Genomic DNA, 23,745 nt, shown 5'->3' on the forward strand with positions numbered 1-23,745 from the left:
TCCTCTTCCCTGTATCCGTGCTCTGACGTCAGGAGTGAGTAGCTCCTTGGCAATGGCATTATGCTTTCATTATGCCTACAGTTCTTGTGGATCCATCTCAGGTGCATTCATGTTACCAAGGTGGTTGGTTTTACAGATGATGTCTGGGTCTGGTTATTGACATTCATCCAGCATGCTCTCCTGCACAAGCCACAGATCACCAGTTGCACAACATCTATTAGACATGGAAACCTACCCTGGAGAATCAACCCTCCTCAGAGCTAGAAGGCTGCCAGCTGTTTGTGGTCTGAAGTTCTAAAGTAGGCTGCCTGTTCTTGATCTAAATCTCTACCCAAAGCCCCACGACGAATACAACGTAAGTTTAACTCCCAAAACAAACTAGATTCCTTAACTGATAATTCCAGGTCACTTAACAGGCTGCATGTCTTCCTCCAGGAAGGCAAGCATTCAAAACTGTCAACTAAAGCCCCTTCAATGGTATCTTAAACATTTCTGGGAATTAAAAAAACAGCAGCAGTGGTTGGTTTTCTACAGATAAAATATTAAGAAAATCTTCTCTAAATGTTTAAGAACTGTTTTCATCATTTACAACAAATGTATTTGGCTGAATTTCTTTGGTATATGTTTTCTAGAGGTCTTGGTTGTTCAGCACGTGGCACATAAGAGTATCCCTGCAATCATCCTGTCACGCCAGCAGAGGCCACGTCTGATCCCGTCGACTGGCGAGTTCCACAAGCACTTAAATATACAGTAGATCCCAGAGAGGCTAGCCGTGCTGTCTGAGCTAAATCCACAGCCGGGACCACGGTGACATGAAAGCCAGCAGCACTGCTGCACTTTTAATTGGGCCCAATTTCATCGTGAGCACATCAAGAGCTCTTGTAATCTTTTCTTCTGCCCAGCTTTTCTCTCCCGGCCCTCGACAGTGTTGATATTGTTAATTACGTGGAGAGGAATGGAGGCCGGTTGAGAACAGCCATCTTAATAAGGCAGCTGGGAGGGGGGGTTAATCCTTGAGGGAACCCCCCCCCCGCCCCCAGCCAGCCTGGAGATCCATGAATAGGACATTGTGCGGATGGGAAACAAAGCCACCCCTCTGTGTACCCCAGTGTGCTCCCGCACATTCACAGGCGCTTGCATGAAGACGGGGGTCTGTTTTTTTCTTTTTTCCTTAATCTCCAAGACACTGCCGCCACTGTAGCCCCACACCCCCTGGCTCCCGCGCCTCTGTGTGTTTTGACTGCTTTCCCAGAACCCGTCCGGAGCTCTCTGGGTGTCCAGTTCAGCCCGCCTGCCCAGCGCTGGGGACAGCCAGCAGTGTGTCAGAGGGGCTCCCACACACAAACACCGCACCCCTCTCACCTTCGCCCTCCCTGTGCCAGGCTGCCCCACAGGCACAACTGCCCTTTTACAGCAGCGTCAAAACGGGCATTTACAGGCCAGAGCTGAGCTGCAGGTCAACGCGCGCTGTTTTAAATCACATTTTTCAAAAGGTGAGTTTGTACTTTGGCGTACTGTATCAGATCATTGTCACGCAGTAAAGGGCATAGCCATTATAAACCGCCACAGTGATTTGGTTTGCAGGTCCCAGGATGCTTTCAGGCCAGTTCTCACTAGACCGATAAGGCCTCCAGAGCTGGGAAGAGTCTTTACAGGGAGTACTTCAGGGCCCGTAAAGCACAGGCAGTCCGTGTGTTAGAGCTCAAGATAAAACAAGCCTTGACCACCCAGCTCCGTGGTCAGGACATAGACCTCTGCTGTAGTTATTTTTTTTCTTCAGATGGAATTAACCATTATGCTTCTTGTTCTCAGTTTAGAATCAACAATTTTGGTCAGCTTGGCTCACTGTTGTATCCCCAAAACAGCTGGGGGGGATGAGGGTCTTCCTTCTTCCCTGTGACAAGTACAGTGTGTTTCACACCAGTGCCTACAGGGAGGTAACATCCGCTTCTGCAGTCCTGGCCTGTCCCGGGGTCTATAACCTTGTGAATTCCAGCTCCCATCATGATGCTGTGCTCAGCCCTTGATGTCCTGCTGTGTGGAAACCCCCGTCTCACTCACTGATTGGTGAATGACTGTCTGAGAGAATGACCAGACGTGTCATTGGTTTGTAAGAAATCTTCCTGGAGATTGACCACTGTCTTCAGGAAAGCTGACATTGCTAACTGTCCTCTTTAATTTCCCAGAAGGAAGTGGACTGAAAAATCTATTGATTCAAACAATGTCTCAAAGTGGTGAGAACACCTTGTCCATAGAGGTTAGGGCAGAGAAAAATATTCTGTGAAGAAATGTCCGCCTCCTGTTTTATAAAATACTACAGATAAATCAAAAGAAAGTGATGGCAGCTTAATATGTCCTCCACTTACTAGGAATTCTGTTGTTTAAGGGATAAATCAATTTATGATATTTGCCTATTACATAGGTTTCTGAACACAGCAATGTCTGCTTCTTCAAATGTCTTAAGAATAACAAATATAGAGAAATCAGGCTCTAAGTATATTGTAACGCCTACAGCTGACATTACGTCACCGCCCTTCCCTGTGAACAGTAGGGACCTCAGCCGCCGGGCTGAGGGGAGATCTCCCTTTAGCTCAGCTGGCTGGGTCCCTGTTGAGTGACGCTGGAGGCCTGGGTTTGAGCCCCAGTGGTGGGGGGCTGACCTGAGGCGGCAGCAGTGAGGGTGCATACCCATGTGAGCCCAAGAGTGCTACAATATTTTATCTATGAAATATTAAATTATTCTGATGAATATCAATGGGATTGATTTCTCAACCGTAGCAGTAGCTGCCAACGGCAGTGTTAATGCTGGAAATGAGCTAGCACGCTTATCTCGACATTATAGCAGAGAATCTGAAATTGAATCCCTTTCCTGGATTCTGGGGAGCTGTTGTTTTGAAGATGTCCAAGAAGCTGGGGAGAAAGTAGAGGCTGAAGTCTGCAGTCCAGCTCTCTCTGGTGTGGTGCTGTACTCCGTTATTAATGACTCTGATAGCCTACAATGGCCTTAACAGGACAGGACAACACAGGTCCTTCTCTCAGGAGTATAACGTTACCACAAGGAATTGAAGGAAGACACAGATACTCCATCAAAACCTGGGACTTTCAAAAATCTAAAAAAAAACATAGTTTTCAATTAAAAAAGAAACTCATCATTCAGTTCTGGGCCTGAAGTTTATTGCTCACAGTACAAGTATGAGAACAGCAGGAGTAAAGAGCACTGACTGTATGGACTGAAAACACAACTTGGGAATTATTTCATTTTTCTAGAGTACTGCTCTGATAAAAACAAGATGGCACATTCTGCTACGCTTTTCTAGCAAATCAATCCGATTTTCCAATTCTGATTCTATAATACCATCCTATTTACCGAAAAGACAGTTATGTCGTTTCACAATTCAAGGGGTAAGCGCATGTACAATGAAGTACAATTACTTCATTAGAGCATTTGAGGTAGTGTGACTAATTGCTAATCTTCTGCAGTCCGTTTCTAAGTTCAGCTCGACCTGCAGCGCCAAAATCTGTTACTTTCGACTCTCAAGAGCCTGCTATAAAAGTAGACGACATACGTAGTTTATACTAACTTGTGTACCATAATATGTAGCCAGTTCTTTAACCTGGATTAAAAAGAACCTGTAACACAATTTATTAACAGCATAATTTTATTGATTTACTCTCAATAACACATAAATAACTCTTTTTGTCTGTACAGAAAATATTTTGTAGACGAAGATACGTACAAATGTACACATTCACAAATTACGTTAAACCAATCACAACTTCATTAGGAAAATCCTTCATTAAAAAAATAAAACATAAAAATACCTTTATCTTAAATGCATTTATGGTCTTAAATGCATGGTATGCTATATGGAATGACAGAAGGCCAAATACGACTGTACAAAAAGTACACTTTTTTTTATTTGAAAACGCTATTATTTAAGGTATAAATATACCATGGACTCAATTACAATTATTTTTGTTGAGAGCTGTAACGCCCCCTAAGGAAAATAGCTTTCTAGATATTGTAACTGCAACCGTTTCTGTAAACTGGCCTTCTTTTGCACTGATATGTCGATTTAAATAACCATTGCGATTATTGATGTACCTCTGAGAGCACCAGGGCCGTTTACCCGACTCGTCCAGTGGGCTTATTTACAGCACTGTCTTCCAGCCTGCAAAGCCACACTGCCCGTGTCATAATGTCACGTCTGCGGCGCGGAGGTTTAAATTCTTCGTGGAGATGAAAGTGGCGATGAGTTTTAAGGTTTTTGAAAGGACACATTCGGAAAGAGATGGGGGAGGGCACAGGGAAAGCTCGCGTCCTCTGCGCTGTGGCCTCGGCTAAATATTCCAGAATCCCAACTTTCAACAACAATAGCGCCTACAATTTCCCACCCTCATCCCGCCCGGGCCGCCAGCCTTCCAGTTAACCCCCTTCCTGAAGCTAAACGAAAGGGGGCGGAGGAGAGGGGCTTGTCAATGATGGGTGTTTTTCAATAAAAAGGCCTGAGCGGACGCGGGGGGAGGAGGTCTTTTGGAAAGCACTTCAGTTAATTTAACTACTTGATCCCAAACCCTCTTGCCTGTTCTCTTGTGGTTCACCACAAATATTTGAAGTGTGATCACCACAATACCCTGCACTGGAGTGTCTAGAGAAGGAGAGCAAACAGAAATGTCAACTCTCCAATGTTTGTCTAAAGTCTTAATAAAGCTCCGACAGTAAAGGCCACTACAGGAAAAATAAACAGGCCGCCGTTTCATTTGGCTGTCAGAGCAACACGTCCGTTAATTGGCATCCTCCTCTCCAGCTCGGAGCCCTTCTAAGGTTTTCATTCACTTCTTTTAGAAGTTGTATCGTAACATAATGATTGAACATAGGGCTATACTCTCTTTATCCTGCACATTAGAGGCCGAAGCGAGCCTCAGCGTGGGCAAGGTGAACGATCCCGGCTACAGAGATAGCTCATCAAGACATTGCTGCCATCCTTCAGCTGCTTAAAAGCAGTTTATTCCAAAAGCTCCGGGAGCATGACAGCTCTATCCGACCCAGTGCTGGCAATCCTAAATGCCGTGAATCCTGCTTAATCCCCAAGTCTGGACACACTCCCTGTTTTCCAATAACTCCTTAACAGTGTCGGAAAATAAAGCGGTCGCGTCACTCCCCTCTCCCTCTGTTCGGAATTTCTGTAATCCCAGCCGGCACGACTGTGTCCCCACACCAGGCGCGTACAGCAGCCCGCTCTCCGTGCGCGGAGAACAGGTTCCGTTTGGAAAGACCCGTCCTGCGTGTCCTTAACACACTCCAGCCGAGCGCAAAGCCAGCAGCAGTGACAGCTGCAGTGGAAGCAGGGGGGATGACCGGGAGCACCTGGAGAAGGAGCCTGCAGACTCCGAGTCCGTTTCCTCCCTGTCCACCTTCAGCTCATAGTCCTCGTCCTCGTACAAATCGTCCGTGTCGCCGTAGGACGTGGAGACCCCGTGGTCGCCGACAGAGCACAACTTCCCCATGTTTTCCTTCACCACCTCGCAGAAGGGTCTCTCCACGCCGTCGCAGACGCAGCGGTTCAGAAGAACCCCGCTGGGTATATACAGCATTTGCTGGATAGTGCTCTTGCATTTCACGGTGCACTTCCGGCCGTTGAACAGCTGCCCGCAGTTGGAGAGGTAGGCTGTCAGGGTGGACTGACAGCCCGGCTCGTCCTCGCAGCGCTGGCGAGCTTCGGTGCACCCAATCCCGGCGGCATCGCCGGGGTACCTCCGCGGCAGACAGGGCTCGATGGCTCTCTTCGCCCTCCGGCACTGCGCGTCCTGACCGCACTCACAGGTCTCCAGGTCCGGTCCATTACGTGTCTGATTGAGCCTGATCAGGGCATTGATGCAGTGACTCGGGCACTGTCGCCTATTCCCTTTAATGTTAGCTTCACAGGCGGCCAGGTACTGGTTATACGCCAGTTCACAGTCCTTCTCCTGCTGGCATCTGAGGAGAGCTTGCCAGCAGACGAACTGGGCATCTAGCGCTACAAGTATCCAGCCGAAAAGCGCCAAGGCGCTGCACCAGGTTTTCATGCTGAGAGCACACAGCCCCGCAGTACTGTAACTCCGATTTACCGCTCAATCCTCCAGCGCCGATTTCAACCTGATTTCAGAAATCCTCGACACATTCCCGTCCATTAGCATTGCGACTGGCTGCATTGCGCGCGCTCTTTTTAAACAAATCGAGCAGAAAGCGCGTTACGGTGAACCCAGAGAGAATTCCTTCACCCACCCTCTGGGAGATCAGGACCACGGCAGAGCCAGCAGCGAGTGAAGGGGACAGAGACCCAGTCAGCGAATTACTCTCAGAAAAAGATTCTGGAGGGATTCGGCAGCTCCGCGGTTATAAAGAACCTCCCCAAAAGAGAGCGATAAAAACAAAACGCCTCTTTATCTCTGCATTTTAAAGAAAAAGCAGTCCCAACTTCACCTCCTTTTTTGGCTTTGTCCACGTAATCGGCTCCTGTCATCAGCAGAAAACATCAATTTGTCTCGGTTTTATGGGATGCAAATCGTGCAGTTTCTCACCAAAGCACGTCCTGCTCTTCTCGTGCTGCTGCCCTTTCTCTTCACGGTACCTGCGGCTTTGTCCCGCTCACTGTTATGCTTCACGCTTCGTTTAGCCTCCCCCCATAAACTCCCCTCCTCCCCAAAACACAGAAAAGGAAAACTTTTTTCTTTACAGTCGCTCTAGGATTGGCTGCCGACCGCGAGTCAGCCCTGGGATTCATTCCCATAGCAACTCCATTTCTGGCAATCTGGACGTCACATACAGGATCAAATGTTTATAAATTTTATGAAACCCACAACCTGTGTGGTCTCCCTCAACTTTCTCCCCTCCTTCATTCAGTTAAAGAAAATGCTGCTTAAGTTGAGGCTAGCGAAGCACACTGCCACCGCAGCCGGCAAAACGCATACCACTGCTACAGTACACATCTGCAACGCGCTTCTCCAAATTACAGCGCAGGGAAACAAATCTGCTTATGTTTAGCGATAAACCGAAGAATAAACTTAAGAGGCACAACTGCATGCAGTGAGGTTATTGCAAAATAAATGAAAAAGAAATGCTTGGCGTTTTTTCTGTCCTGTGCAGATTCTCCCTCCTCCCTCTGTGTTCTGGTGGGGTTTTAAGCTCTGATTGATAGGACTGAATGGAAGAGAATAGTATTTTCTGGCCTGTTTCACCCTCTTTGTGCTAGATTGGCCATGCACTGGCCTAGTGTCTTTTTAGCCCGAAGATTGTTCACGCCTAGCAGCCTGTCAATAGAGAGGGGTTTCAACATCAATATATTTTACAGCACTCTCTTTTCAAACCGCACTCGAAAACTGCCAATAGAGGCAGGCCTCCCTGCCATTGAAATGGAAACTAACTTGAATTTTTTTAAAGCAATGGGAAAGCCACAGCGGCACCGCGGACCCTTGGGCTATTTCACAAAACAACGTTTCAAACTTCCCTCTGGGAAGCTGTGCCCGGGCTTGGAAAGCGCCAGATGGCCGCGCCAGAGTCTGAGATTCGGATGTTCCAGGACTGGAGCCGCGATCCGAGGAGCAGGCCGAAGTCTGGGTATAAACCCCCGGATCAGCCCCGCCGTACCATTCAGATTCATTATAACCAGTAATAAGGGTTCAGAAATGTTCTGCTTTTTGAGTCACATTTATATAAAATTCCCCTTACATATTCTGACAGATAATGTGAAATCAAACTATTTGAACTGCAACAGCAGCACTAAAAGGACGATTTTGAGAATCGCCAACCTCCCACTCTATCAGCGTAATCTTGCCTTATCCACAGGGAATCTGAAAGACCAAGATAACCTGATTTCACTATTTTATTCAGGTGTTTTAGAGGGGATACTGTGAGTCTGAGCTGCTAGAGTGGTCCAGACTGTTAAGGACAAGTGTTTAGGGGGGTCACGTGGCTCCATAATTCCCAACATCCTGTGAGGCAACATGACTTTGAAGTGAAATAAATTAATACGTTCTTAAATAAGATATTAGATATTAATTAAAGAGCCTGCATTTCTGTATCTACTATGACTACTATGATGTGAGACTACGATTGGGTTTTCCTTCTCAACATAATGTTACTTCTAATTTTTGATCATGTTTTAATTTTGTTTTCTGCTATTATTATATCATTTTAGATTATTTACTTAATGTCAACTAAATAAGTAAGATCCTATTAACGGAAGATGTACAGCAAATAAAATAATGGAATAATGAGAAAGTGAAAAAAAATAACACAAGTGTTTTGGACTCTGTACTACACACATTTGCTTGATCATATGAGGCAGCATAAAAATACAATTTCGTGTAATAAAACAACAGTTTTTGAAAGGTTTGTATTTTCATTATTTATTATGACTTTTTGTTTTCCAGTTTGTACAAACACAAATGTGGACACTTGCACTAAGTTTGCTCCTGAAATATGTGGGTTTAATTTAGTAACCCTACTGGAGTGGAAGATTATACAGTCTGTCCTCCAGCACACAGGTCAGACAGAGACGTCTGCGCATGGTAAAGAGAACAGTGGACTCTGTTCTAAATATCACACATCTAAATAACAGTTTTATAAAGCAGGGAAAAATGTTAAATCAATAAATCACATGAAGTGGTGGTCCTATTGTTTGGTCAACTGGGAATTATACGTCAAGCCAACAGCAGTTAGTTTTCCAAACAATACATCTGGAAAAGATGGATGATATTTGTCTCCCCCTGGTGAGCATACAGGATTGCTATTGTTAGACTCCAGCTGTGGACAGATGCCAGCAGCCTTGTGGAGATGGTCCTGGTGCTCCCAGCGCAGCTCTGAACAGAGCCAGAGGAAGATGAGCTCAGGCTGCTCACTGCTATAACACTGGAACAGGGCAGCTCCGCAGGGGCAACAGTCCATCAAGAGATTTTCTACATCAAAATCTCAAACAGTTTTGTATTCTAGGTTTCAAAAGCAAATTGTCAAAACTAATGAAGGTTAGTAATGCACACAAACTGCATGTATTAAAAATCATTTTATTTTTACACACTCCATCATAATTTCTTCAACATCCAAATAACTCTAAAATGAAACATTTACAGTTTACAGTTTAAAGAACAATAAAAAGTAATGTACAGACATCACAGCTGAATGAATTACAAGTGACCGTTAGTGTTATAATTCTAGGGAGAGCTGTACATCAATTCCAATTGCAGCATTTCTGGGGATGAACACCTACGTCTGGGGATTTCTCTTAGCTTTCTTCCTGCATATAAATGAATAATTATGTAACAAACATGAAAAAAATCTTAAATTCTGTAAATTAAAAAATGATGGACTGACCCCCGGAGGGCGGACCGGAGAAAGAACAGATTGGTTACAAAAAAGGCCTCGTTGAGTCACAGACAAGTTTTCATTCCAAATGTCATGAAGATACAGCACTTTGCAGATCTATTCAAAACGAATTTCTTATTTCATTGCCATAAAACACAAAAGCAGTTACTATACAATGAATCTTTAATGTATGCAGACATTCTTTAATGAGTCTAACTGAAATCTGAAACTCGAGTTTGACGTCTTGGAGCAGGGAACAGTGTTCAGAGCTATTATTCGCTTGGGATATGAGACTCTGCACCTTTCTGCACTTGGCGTCTCCTCCTCTGGATGAACTAAACCGCTGCAGTACTTGTGTGGATCCAGGAATCCATCTGTGTAAGGAAGACCACAGAAAACTGGACAGTCCTCACCTTGCCCCTGTGACCCCTCTCCAGGATGCTAATGGGTTCGACTGAATTTGCGTAACACTCGGGTGTGTCCCCGTGGCTCCACCCAGTGGGCTTGACCAAGGAGCGCTGGCACCAGTGGATCCACGGGGGAACGTCAGGGGAGGCAGACAGATTTCACAGGAGAGACCCAGCCTTCACGGGAGTCGATACTGCTGCTATACTGGACAAACCGGATATCACAGCAACCAGCTAAGCCCAGTGCATCCAACATGCTCACATGGGATCAAACTAGCTTCTGTTACAGACTACAGAAAGAGGGGTAACAGTGAATAATTACTACAAATGTTTTATTAACTCTTTTTTATCTCAGTTATTCTTATAATTCTGGGAAATTTCCACAGTTAGAATTTAGATACAGAAAATATACATTTTCCTCTGTGTACATAAAAGTCTTTGACATGAACACAATTGAATTTAATCAAAAGTCATGGATAGCATGGATAAACATGCTTACTATATAAGAACCTTGGTTGTCTATGTTTTATATGTTCTAAGGTTTTTATACTCTAAGAATCCACAGGAGTCTTGGGAAATACAGCCTTGTCTTTAAAGTAAGGGGCAGACTAGGTAAGCAGTCTAATGTTAACAAATACCAATATTCAAGAAAGTGATTGAAAAAGCTCTCACTCTAAGAACAATACTCTCAAAGACAGCACATTACACTTCATGTCAGTTAAACAATACTCAGCTACCATCACAGTACAGCATTACTGGCGAGGGGTAGCTTTTATAGGTAATAGGTACAGAATGAGGGTACTGAGGGGCCAGTGAAGAATCAGAGTTATTGATCAGCCCCATGGGTGAACCAGGCTGTGGATGGTGGGTAAGAGTGAGCACAAGAAATACAAGCTAAAGACGCATACAGAGTAATAGATTACAGCTAGGCATAGGGGTGGACAGCAGCATGTACACTGTACAGTAAATTTCTGTTTTGTGGTGTGTTTTTCCATGTTAATAAACGTCTTCTGAAACCATTAAAATAAAGTTTTCTATTGCTTTTCTTGTTTTATCTGTAAATGTCCCTTCATTTTTTTACTGGTCCTGTCAGGCTGGCATTTTCCAAACTATCAAATTACTTCTCATGGCAAACCGGCTTCAGGGGGCTGAAGGAAGGGAAACAAGGGGAAGGCTATTGATGTCGCGCCTGCCTCCGCTCAGCAGTTGTGCAGCACTAAAATTAGTCCCCAATCACATATCCTAGCAGCCAGTTCTTAACTGTCTCGTGGAGGTAATTTGGTAAATTAACATTTAGAAATGAGGACTTCAATAAATTACATGCAATGTTAAAATTACAACAAAGAAGAAACAATGTACTTGATAAGGTCAATTTAGAAAAAGGTAGTTTTCACTTCATTCAATTTTAACTAGAGCACTAGACTGGTAGGATTCCTGAAATAAATTCAACAGGAAATCTGCCTGGTGATAGGGTGGTATGAAGCCATTGACAAAAATAACTGTTGCATTTGAGGATGAAAATGTTGCATATCAATCAAAGCCTGGGTTTAATCTGTCTTAAAGATAATAGTAGGCAGTGTAAGACAGAGTTACAGAGTCTAGAGGAGCTCAGGTATTGAATTTGTGTCACTTTTCTCTTTGCATAATAATGAAGAACTTGACTGTCCTGTATGCAAACAGATCTCCATTCTAGTGAGACATTCATGGCCTTCTGTTCTTGAGTGCTTGAGTGCTTGAAAAAAAGGACATGCTATGTCACTGAGAGCCAAAACAGTTCTGGAAAACTAATGCCACACTACTCTTGGGGGCACTCAGCCAATTGCGTGTCATTATTTGTGGGACCACGGTGAGAGTCTGCTGGTGGCACAATCCTGGTTCGCACCTGGAACATATTTATCATAAACCTCAATGTTTACTTGAACAAGCGCCTTTGTCAGCTGAACCAGTTGGGAGCCTGCACAGTGTTTCTACCAGATTTGTTTTCTTTAATTTTTATTAAACATTAGGAAATAATAGTTGGGAAGGAATTAAATTCCTTTGAAATGGCCTGCCTTGCTCTGTGTCTGTCTGTGCAGGTGCGACTGTGTGCTTTCTTTTCTGTGTCTGACACTTGACGTGCACATCTTCCTAAATGGTTTCCTTTTGCACCTTGTTTGCTCCTGTATTGTCACCCTTGTCTATCATCCTGTTGGCTTTTCCTGTGAACCTGTCTGCGTGAGTCTGGGTCTGTCTGCATTCTTGCCTGTTAGATCAGTGGTGTGTGTGCTTGTCTGTGACATGTGTTTGTTTAAACTGTCAGTCTGTGCATTACTTTCTTTTCTTGATATGAAGTGTGTTGGAGTGTGTTTGACTTTAGTCGTTTGTCTGTGTATGTTGATTGTCCCGCAAGTTGCATGTCATTGTGATCTGAAGTGTGTGAGCAAACATTTGATCTGAGTGACTGGTCACATGACACTACACTTCTCTGCTGTCTGTTTGAGGTCCTCCAGTGTAGCCTGGGCCTTGTCTTTCAACTGGTCCAGATCCATGTTCTGGATGTTGGCCAGATGACCGATGACCGAGTCCTTCTCCTCCTCTTCCTCGTTGTCCTGCTCGATCATCTTGGCCAGCTCCTTCGGCAGCTCCACCTCCTCCCCAGCCAGCTGGATCTGAGTTTCATCCAGTTCACTCTGAGGACAGGAGAGATGTGGCACATAGCGAGGCTGGATATACCGGACCTCTCTCAGACAGAGCACTAGAAAGGGCAAGCTGGGCCCCAGCAGGAGTAGATCCACAGTCCTCACCAATGTGCTGACTGAGCAGAAAGGACAATCCTGTAACACACATGCCCTCTGCCAAGAGGTACTGTTAGAACACCTGAGAATAAGAAAGACTCCAAACAAGAAAGGTCCATTTCACCCATCTAGGCCATTTGTAGTTAGTACCTACTTGTAATTCATCTTGCTGCTTTTTCTTCTTGACCGAGGGTGTGCGTATACGGACTGTGTATACTTTTAATTTCAGGTTTTGCCAAGATAAGAAATGAGAGTGAGAAGAGACTGAGGGAACGGACCCTTAATAAGTATCTAGACGACCTATTCTACCAATGTCTTCATCCCAAAACTGTGCCTCATTATTTCCTGGCCCAGAGTACCTCATAGTTCCTTAGTGCTGTGTTCAAGGCAGGCACTACTCATTATCTGCTAATGGTGTGGGAGTTCCTTCCTTCCTTCATTTTATAAGAAGCGCTGTGTGAGCCAGAATTGAATTGTAGGGCCTATAAAACAACAGCCCCCAGTCGCTTCTGTTTGAGATTCTCAAACAGAAGGGCTCTCTCTGTGTATAGAGCCTTTACACCTGTGCAGTATAATAGATAATTTCCAGGCCGTCACAGGCGCAGTAAGTCTTACCTTTGGAAGCCTGTACTTTTCCCTAAAATGGGTCCTCACAGTTGCACGCTCTGCCTTCTTCTGTGCAAAATTAGCATCCCGCTCCATCCTGGAAGAAAGAACGGGACAAACTCCAGTACACAGTATCCATGAGTGTGCTTCCAGGTGCTGCAATGCTGTGCTCAGAGTATGGGACTAGAAGTGAATGTGAACAGTAGTCCATTGCAGTCTCAGGGGAGATACATCATCTCACACGATGAGATGAATTCCTACAATATTCTTGCACAAATTCCTGCAAGATATGTGCTAGAAACTGCAGAGCCAGTTTGGATATCCTTATGAATCACTAGTCAGAACTAACACTGCGATTGATAGCAGCATCCTGAAACATGTATCATTGGCTTATATTTATTAGCCTATAACTTGGAAGTCATAGTAGTTATGAATTTATTAGCTTTCAAAATTTGCATCAGCATAATTGTAAAATAATAATAACAACACAAGGAAGACCATCAATCTAGCAATCACTGAATATTTTTAATTTTAAAGGTGTCCCCTGTTGAATATTTCTTGACTTCTATTTCTTTTTCCTGATGACTTTTTGGGCAAATCATATCAAACATGAGAACAGTGACAGCATAAGAAATATTATATATTGAACTATCTATTATTACAAATGGGGGGTTAGAAAAATGTAACTGACCTTATCAAGGGGAGAGGTCATGAAATGGGTAACAGAAATGCTACATACTGTATTTCTGCTTTTACCTGAAATATATTTTAGTACCTAGATTTGTGATTTTATATCCCCCAGTTAAAGAGAAAACCAGTGTCTCTTACTGACAGATCTTAAAATGTTTTTACAGCTTGTTTATTAATCAAGCATAGAGGTTCCCCAAGTGGACCCAACAAAGAGGAGGGGGAGGGATGTGTGAAAAAATGTCATGTCAATTTCACAGGTTTGTAGGAAGAATGTCATGTGTAGCTCTCAACATCTCACATTCAAGGGCAGATTTATTGTTTTGAAGGCTTACACTTCTGGTCATTCTCATTTCAATGTGTAAAAACTTCATGATGCAAAGAGATCCAGCCCATCATTTCTGAACAAAGGCAGGTCCCCATATAGTTGACCACAAGCTCCTTGGGGGCAAAGTCTTTCAGTCTTTTCGGGAAATACATCCACCTCTTCCAGTGGACTGATCACATCACTGGTGCAGACTGTCCAGACCAATCTAAGACTTTTTGTCTGCATACATTTGTTTTCAGTGTTACTGAAATTTTTACTGCGATCTGGAATTTTAATGAGAATTAAATACGATTAAATTAGAATATTATTCAAATCTAATTATTTAATCAGAATGTAATACATATTTTATGTTGCATACTATGTTTCATGCACATGCGAGAATGTACAGTACGTTCTCAATAAGACATAGTGAGCTCCACATGAGTCACATGGCAGCAGAAAATTGATTTTAAAAACTAAATGGCAGCTGTGGGGCTCCTAATGCTAACGTTGCATCTGAAAGTTCACTCAAACATAAAACTTTCTGCAATTCATCTAGGCCACCCGAAGGTAAACAGCACTATAAATACCCTTGCCCTGAGTGATCTGCAGACAGTGAGCTGCTGTCACACAGACCTGAGCACAAGAGCAGCAGCAGCTCCTCACACAGCAGCGTCTCGGCTCCCTGGGAGCAGTCTGAGCTGGGAGCCTGGCTGACAGCTGCCTTCTGCCACACTGTTTGTTGGCAAGAACTGAGAAAACCCTGTGCGTAACTGCGCTGGCAACAGCCTGAGGCTGACTAGCCTGAAGCATGAAAAACCTGAAACAGGAGCTTTTTTAAATAAGTGCAGGGCTCTTGTTTCAATCTGGACCTATCTCAATTTCCGACAACCCCCTCTCTCAATTTTTAAAACAACAACAACAACAACAACAGCAACCATAATAATAATGAATGTTGGGATGTATGGATGAATGATAACATTGTTATTCTAAATAACTGTGATAATTATATTAGAAAAAGTAATTTGAGGATCCAGTGGTTCCAATTAAGAGGAGGTCACAAGAAAAGCACACAGACAGCCGAAGCCCGAATGGCAGGATGTCCAGATTTACAGTAGCAATCTACTGAACAAGACAATACATTTTCAAAGTGAGGGGTAAGAAATTTGTTCAGTCTTGTACATATTAGTTTTTTGGAGAAAAAAAATGTTTAAACACTATTGCTAATAAGCCTTTTATGCAACATTCAATGATAACCCCCCCCCCCCCCAGACCCTGGAGGTTCTGTTCCAGAGTGGATATCTGCAACCTCCTGGCCCTTGTTCCTGCACTCTGCAGTGCATTCAGCGTTGGTCTTTCAAGAACATCACTACTGGCACTCACAGGTAATGGGGATCCCCTCCACCATCACCAATGTGCAGCCCCACCTGGATGATGCGACGGCAGCCATAGTGCACCAGAACATCACACATCAGCTATCAGTGAGGAGGAGAGCAGAGTAATGAAGCCAATTCATAGATGGGGATTATTAGGAAGCCATGATTGATAAAGGTCAATGGGAAATTTGGCCAGGACGCCAGGTTTACACCCCTACTCTTTTTGAGAAACGCCCCGGGATTTTTAATGACCACAGAGAGTCAGGACCTCAGTTTTACGTCTCATCTGAAGGACGAATTGGGATTGTTCTTACTGTAGCTTTCAGTCTGACACAGTGCCATGCTGTTCAGAGTAAATATTCTCAAACTGATTGCCAAAATGAGTGGCACCTCTTTCTTCTCCCAAACTGCCAAGTTTCTAAATGGATCATTTCTGTTTAAAAGGTATATTGTTTCATTTTGTAAACAGACAAGGTTCAAATTCTAGATTGAACTGAAATGCACTCATAAGGTTAACCTCAAGTTCAGCGTTATGAAGAGGGCCAGAGGGAAGAGAGGGCACTGAGAGCAGCTGCATGTGCATTTCCAAATAATGGACACTTCTTACTGTAACGAAAGTGTTCTTTCAGGACCCTATGCAGACAACATGATCCGGGGTAGAGTGGGGAAAACACGGGGAAAAAGCATACGGGAGTCGGGAATGAAAATGGTGATTGGGGGAGGTGTGGCCGAGGCAAACAATCCAGAACTGAGTCCAAGGGAGAATCCAAAAGGGGGCAAAAGTCCAAAGCTGGGTGGTCCATCCAAGACAAACGGGGTTAAAAACAGGAACCCGGACGGGACCAGAACGGGAACAGGAACAGGAGACAGCATCAGGCTTTTAAGGGGAACTGAAAAAGGGGCTGGAACAGGGAGCAGGTGTTTTATCCAATCACCACTAAGTCAACATGACTGGGTTTGGGAACTGTGCCACTCTCAGGATGGCCTGGCTGTCTTCTGAGAATTTATTTTAGCCCTCGTGACAAATCTGACCGTAATGCTTAAAAACAGGCTTGTATGGAAATTTCAGGCTGATTGGAATAGAAATGTACTGAATATCGATATGAAATAATTCAATAATATGTATGAATAACCTTGTATGCCATGATATGAGTCTTGAACACTGAAGATCTTTGTTAGAGACAGGTTGTACATTGTGAGATACATGTGCTTCTAACACATGTATCTCACAATGTGTATTCCCTTTTAATTTGGGGGGTGAATGTGACATGTTCATGTTGATTCTTGTCTTGGAATTCAAACAGTTGCATAACTGGAAAACTTTATGATCTATCATCATTGTTTCTGCCACATTCAGTCCAAGATTTTGAAAATTCAGTCAAGAAATGTAATGCTCCTACACAGAACTGTTTAAAACAGAAGCTCATATTAAAACTCAGTGCAGGAAGGATGCCTAAGTCAACCAGTTTGCTTTTCAGTGAACTCTTAGTTACCTGACAGACACCTGGTTCTGTACCAGGCCTTTTCCACCAGAAAATAATAAATATTTCTGTAAATCTGTATTTTGTGTAATTAAAAGTACAGAAACACTGTGGAGTCCTTGTGCCTAGGAACACATCCCTGTAATAAATGGCCAAAACTAGCTCAGAACTAATGCCTAATGAAAACAGACACATTTCCCCTCATTCCTAAACTCTTCCTTTAACACTGTGACAGCTGATATTATTAACACTGTGATGGTGAATATTATTAACATGGTGACACTGGCCATTAACTTGACTGATTTAATTATTTCATTAACTGGATGTCTATAACAATTGTCTCCAGGCTTCAGAATGTTTTAAAGGTATTTTGAATTACATGCGCTTTTTCCATCAGCTGTAAAATACCTTTGTTTTTTTTAACAAAATGTATTGTATTCAACAAAATACAATAAATTAAATGATTAGAGAATGCAACCCTTCTCCCTTCTAAAGCCCAGCCTTTGAACCACATGTTCAAAGAGTCCAGGAAGGCTGGCAGCGTCACACAGCCACAGCACACATTTGAAAATATCGATAGTGACCAGACAGAGACAAGTTGAGTGTTACTAATGTGGACTATGGCACTATGAAGCTTATCCTGAAACCTGGTCACGCATTTGTAAGATGTTATTGCACTGCCTTTTATTTTAAACAGTCTGGAAAAAAAAATCAATGTTTGTGTCAAATTAGATGCTTCTTTCGTTTTTCATACCATGTGTTTTAAGCAAGTACGTGTTTTACTATTAATATCACACTTCTTTGAGAATGTGTCTTTGAGAATAGATGCATGCAGCAACTTCCTCTACTGGTACAAAGACCCCAGCTGTCACGTAGCCAGTGCAGTGAAGGTCAGGATGGCCACCAGCTAATTGAGAGAACCTGAAGCATGAGGCACAGCTACGTCTGGACGAGTAATTAGCATTTGGAGGGAAGTGATGAAAATGAGCTGGTCGGATAGGCTCTGTGCAGAAGTGGCCACAGTTCTCAGCTAATTGATTTGTTTTATAAGACCAACGAGGAGGAAAGGGGCTTCTGATTGTATTTAGACCGGGCTGTAAGGTCAGGGTGAATGAGAGCTGTTGTGACCGCCGCGGTTCCGCGCGGGCTCGTGCCCTCCGCCACCCCGTTTCGTCCCGCAGCACCTGGGGCGCGAACCCGGGTCTCCGGCGTCACACAACAGGGAACCAGCCGCATGAGCTAAAGGAGACCCCCCCCAGCCCAGGCAGCTGAGGTCCCTGCTACGCCCAGTGAGGGCGATGACATCACCGTATCCGAACTAGCTCCGCTACACTGTATTCTGGCGAGTCCTCATGAATAATGGACTGTGTTGGCTTATAGGCCTGTGAGACTCAGCAAGTTGGGCATACTCAAGAAAACACCGCCAATATCTGTACTGAGGTGTGTCAGATTGATAGGCAGGTAAGAGTCCCGATGGCACAGGCTGAATTCTTCTCTCTGTGTCATATCAGCAGACAGGCAGGCAGTCTTGGAGGGTGTGATGAGGAAGGGGCTACTGCTGCGTCAGGGGTGCAGGTGTTGATTATAGAGCAGTGCCCCTGGCCAAACAGGATCAGCCAGTAGCATTAGCGATGGGGGGAAAAGAGGAGGGCAGTGGCTGCTGGTGAAGATGGAAGAGATGTCCTGTAGTATTTATTAAAGTAAAGGTTAAAAACTCGGGGTTCAGGGTTAAGCTGGATTTAATGCTTTGCTGTTAAGTTAATTATTATTTTAGTGAATACTTCAAATGTGTGACATGGAGTTGAGCTTGTTAGTGCCTGCTGCTTAAAAGACAGATTGCAGAAGAATATAAGAAAGCACAGTGCTGGCTGTCTGTGGAGCTGAGTAAGACACTGAGAAGGAAGAGGCAGTCTTCCCTGAGAGGAGTCCAGCATGTTAGATCTAGGATCCCAGAATGGGGCTGAAAGCAAAGGATAGAACATTTAAAATATGATAAACAAGTGAGTCTCGCATTTGGCCATCTGGCGCTGAGTGTGCTGGTGTCCTCAATGACAAGATCTCAAATTCCTTTAAACTTGTCCTTTAACTTTTCCTATTCCTTTTAACAAAAGCAAAACCATTTCTGGTATAAATTGTAGATACTGAAGTCCTCTTTCAAAATGTTACATTTATCTTGCAGTGCAAATAACTCAAGACCAGCAGTGTTAAAATCATACTGTCACCTCTTATCCAGCCAGCAGAGGGCAGACATTTTTCATGTTATTTATTTTTCTACAAACCAGTACAGGACATCACCCCCATTGCACTTAAGCACATAAAAACATGAGAGAGTCAGATTCCACAATACTGACCCCGCAGCTCTCTAAACAGCCATAAGCAGGCTTTGTCTGATAAATGCTCAGATTGTGCCCCCAAGCTTTGCTTGTGAATATCCTACTGTAGTAACTGCTGGGCCATCGTCCAAATAGACAGCAGAGAATCAGTCTGGACGGAGAGTTACTCTGCCAATGCGGTTTCCAGCAGTAAACTTCATAGTTTGTAAACAGAATCTACTTGTCTTATGTACGCTCAAAGCCCACATTGGATCTAAATTCCGTTCGGGTTCATTGTTTTTCGTATTAGTTTTAGTTTATCTTCTCTGATGGTTAATGCTTTAATTCTGTTCTTGTACATCAGACTTCTGTCACAGCAGATGCATTTAAGCAAACGATAATCAAGTGCTACGTTTAACAGCCTGTGTGGAATAAAAGGACAATTACTGAGGACGAACGACACATGTTCAGATATATACTGTTTTCAGAAAAACAGCTTGTGCTTTTCTGTCATACATGCGAATTTCCAATTTTAAAGCTTTAGATGCATGCGAAACATGCCATGAGTTCTGGGTCCAAGATGAACTCGTTGCGATGCAGTAACTAATCTCTTAGATGATCCAAGTCACAACCAATCCATCTGTACGAAACCAGGGTACTGCTGTATACTGAAGCCTGGACAGGGTGAGTTCGGGTGAAGGCATGAAGTCTCCCGAGAGACATTGCCGTGGCTTTCCAGGTGCTAGTTGTGACCATTGTGTTCCCAAGACAGGAGCTCAGAGATTCATTATGTACAGCCAATCTTTCGATATTCGCACTCGAAATTCCCATAGAATTTATATTCTAAATTGAAACGTTACGTTTGCTTTCCGTTCCGTTAATTCTGTTTCTTCCCCTTGTGATTATATTGCTTTTATATTTCACATATTTAGTTCAACGTGTCATCGTCACACAACACCAGTCACAGGAGGATAACATTACAGTCGTACCATTTAAAGGGCAAAACTGAATACAAGGTAACAAGTTCATTTTATCACAGAATTGTTATTGTGGATCTTCCGCTCTCTGCACGTTGCAGGTTTTGCAGCCTTTGTGTCGGATCTGGACAGCCTGCGCGCCGCGGTCCAGTAGATGTACAGACGTTCTGTGCTTTGCGAAACCAAGACTTGTTTAAAGCATAATGTTCCCGCTTTAATTAATGTTCCTTTTATACATCAGGAGGGGGAGCCGCGGAGAGAAAGCACAGCTTCTGACTTATTCTTAGCGAATGTAAACAGTTAAGTAGTAAACACTGAAGGCAAACTAAACCAGTTTGCACAGATTCGATTAAGATGCCGCGTGTACAAACATTTAGAGCTGTTCTGTTTAAAAGGTAATTTTGCTTCACGCCCAGTTGTGTAAATTATTTTGTTCATATAAAGTGTTGGACGGTATTTTCAAGTCTGTGCGTGAGGTGTGTAAAAAAGTGTTTATACATTGCGCAAACAAACACAACACAAAGCAGCTAAAGATGTTTCGTAGCCAGTTATACTTTTCTGAGTTTTCCTGGCAGGGCTTAATAAACATACGCTCAAACTGAAACAAAAACACTTTCTTCCTGACTGCTCCTGTGTGTTTAACTTAAAAGCCTCGATATAAATGGAGCTACCGAATCACAAGGAGTGGGTGGACGGTCTTTGTCCCGACGAGACGAACAGTCGTGTTTCAGCAGTGTTCGCTTGAGGAACTGGGGTTAGTTCGTAAGAAACCCGCAGTGGTTTTGAACTCAGCAGACGGCTGCTTTGTCCGATAATTGGGTATCAAAACGAATACAAGCAGACCCGGTTCCCTTTTTGGCTCATCGTAAATGTAGGGCATTCACGAATGTGTGCGATGTTCTACAATGAAAAAGCAATCCCGCATCTCCACAACCAAAGCGGATTAAGGGATCAGGATTGTAATTAAAATGCTATGAACAAATCTCCGGACTCCAGCAAAAACAGACCGTGAGCCGCTGAGTGGTCTCCGCTCGACTCCTGTATTTCCTGCTGTCCACCGCGGGATGCAATACATTAGAATCGGGTGCGGTTTTAAGTAGTACTTTATGTAATTGAGTTTAAACTATCGGTTCATTTAATTTCCGTTTTTTTGTCCCAAATTGAAGTGGTAAACAGAAACAACCAACCACATCTGCTATTACTGTTGTTGTCATTGGTGTTGCTATTGTTGTATCCTGAGCGATTACATTCTAAAGAGGAATCGAGAATTTTAAACGTTGAACTAGTTTTTGTATATTTTCATCTAAAACGAGTTTCTTTTGTTGTGGAGTTTCAAGTCCTGGAGAGTCACTGTCAAATCCACGGTTAATTGTTAATTGTTAATTGTTAGACATGCTTTTTTAATTCAGCTATGGATAATTTGATACATCTGATTGAAGAGGAGATTGCCACACGGGATAATTAACATTTTTGTATGTCTACTGTACATTCAGAGCAACACAATTAGTAGCAATGCAAGAACAGCATTCTAGTTTTGAACATTCCCCATCAATACTAAAAAGCGATGCATTTGTCAGCAGTTAGAAAACGTTTTACAATAAAGGTCTCTATTGCGTGTTATTAGAATTCAACTTTAAAATGAACAGCTAAGAATTAAAAGCGAGTGAGTGTATGATTTTATGTATGAACTGTTGACTTTTCTGTGTTAGACAATATAAATAACCTTTACCTTTCCACAAAATTGGTTCAATGCATAATTACAGTATGCTACATGTACTGATTGCACGGAGTACATTTCAATAATCTATTTTCTTACATTTGTCGTACATAGAAATGTTTTTTTTTTTATTCTTGGAATTGGTCTAAAATTAGGTCGCTTAAAAACAGCGCGAAAGCTAGAGGGAGACGACAGTCTGTGTGAAGCAGCTGTTAGCGCGCCTTACCGAATCGTAATGAAACACAGGGGACTCGAAATTGGAATCACTCAGAGTCAAATAAATGTCAGAGGGACAGGCATTCGTTTAAAAAGACCACTTTAATGATCTAATTAAACAGAACTTCCTTACTGGTTTTATTTATCCCTTCGACTAACTTACAGCGAAGGCGTCGCCTGGACCCAATGGTAAGCACCACATAAACACAAGCGTGTTTTCCGAACTTACTTTTCCTCCACCAGCTGCCTTTGGTATTCTTCAAACTCTTCCCTTGTCATTCCCTGGGCGGCCGCCTCAGACTTCTCGCCTTCCTGTTTCTCTTCGCCTCCTCCCAGGCCTCCCGTCAGGTTCTTCAGCTGACCGCCGACCACGGATTTCACCATGAACGCCATCTCGCCGGCTTTCAAACGTCCCACTCAAACTACGCGTCTACAAGTATCCGGTCCTCCCAGCTGCGGACGAGCGCCTTCCGGGGACACAGCAGTGGAGCGTAGCGCCGACCTCACCGGGACCCCGAAAAAAATCGGAACTGTGCTCAGTCGGAGAACTAGAAACCCCAGGACAGCTCTTATTCCCGCGCAGCGCTATCAACAGCACCAGTGTTTCAGCACCCAAGCTTGCAGACAGCTCCGCTCCCAATGAACTCCGCTGGCAGCCCGTCAGAGTCGGTCGAATCGGATGGAGGGAGGGCGAGGTCTGCGCAGATCAAGTCAACAGGTTGTTCGCTTTCTCTGTCGTGCTCAGCCAGCAGTTGAAGCAGCGATCCTGTATAATGCAGGATTAAGCATTTGCCGATATGACGCTGTGTGCAGAGCACACATGGTATCCGTGATTTGCCTCCAGATATATCAACATTGATTCAGATCAGTGGCTCTTACAAAACCGAGCTGCACTGTGACAATAATACGTGCCAACTGTCCCCTGTTCAAGACAGTCTTGTGCGCGCTTTTCACTTATCCGAGGTTGAAACTGAAGAATTACATTATTTCAAAGCAGAATGAGTAACGAAAATAAAAAAAGACAAAAAATCAGTATAGCGGTGCTTTTAATGACCCTTGCTTTATGGCACGCCATTTCCGAGTTGTTAATTTAGGATCTAAAGGATCCTGAAAACATTCGCTTCCCCTGTCTACCTTTCTGCAGTCATAAATAAATACGAGCGTGGCAGAGCGATGCGCAGTTGTCTACTGCCCTGAAAGAGCTAACCTGGAAACTGTCCGCCGTGTAATCGCATTTGATGGGAGACTGCACAAACTTCAACACACATTTTCTGTACGACTATGATTTGGTTTTCATCTCTCAGCACACTGCTCCGTTACCATGCACTAAAACGATGTAGCATCTGCGATGCAAATGTGCTGTTCTCTAGTGAGGAGCTGTGTTTCTTTCTCTTCTGCGCGTAATAGTTACCTGCCGTTTAAAAATAGCAGGATTCTGTTACGTTATGCGACAGCATAACACTGTTCCAGACGAAAGCTGTCCTACACAAGACAACAAGTGAAACAACAGCCACAATAACAACATAGTAATGATAATTGTAGGCC

At 43.6% G+C, this 23,745-nt stretch overlaps 2 protein-coding genes across 2 annotated transcripts; both read right to left on the minus strand.

Annotated features, from left to right (window-relative positions):
* Positions 1 to 3,152: 3,152 nt before the first annotated feature.
* On the minus strand, positions 3,153 to 7,151 carry LOC148659361 (growth arrest-specific protein 1). Its single transcript, XM_088641492.1, has one exon. The coding sequence runs from the start codon at positions 6,064 to 6,066 to the stop codon at positions 5,293 to 5,295; it is 774 nt and encodes a 257-aa protein (XP_088497618.1). The 5' UTR covers positions 6,067 to 7,151; the 3' UTR covers positions 3,153 to 5,292.
* A 1,871-nt stretch (positions 7,152 to 9,022) lies between these two features.
* cplx3b (complexin 3b) lies at positions 9,023 to 23,518 on the minus strand. The gene is made up of 3 exons (XM_088641493.1): positions 22,430 to 23,518; positions 13,137 to 13,224; positions 9,023 to 12,416 (listed from the first exon to the last, which is right to left on the minus strand). Exons 1-3 carry the CDS (start codon positions 22,591 to 22,593, stop codon positions 12,192 to 12,194), a joined length of 477 nt encoding a protein of 158 aa, XP_088497619.1. The 5' UTR covers positions 22,594 to 23,518; the 3' UTR covers positions 9,023 to 12,191.
* Positions 23,519 to 23,745: the final 227 nt, after the last annotated feature.

Source organism: Lepisosteus platostomus, chromosome 7 (genome assembly GCF_059453375.1).
Source record: "Lepisosteus platostomus isolate fLepPlt1 chromosome 7, fLepPlt1.hap1, whole genome shotgun sequence".
Taxonomy (NCBI): domain Eukaryota; kingdom Metazoa; phylum Chordata; class Actinopteri; order Semionotiformes; family Lepisosteidae; genus Lepisosteus; species Lepisosteus platostomus.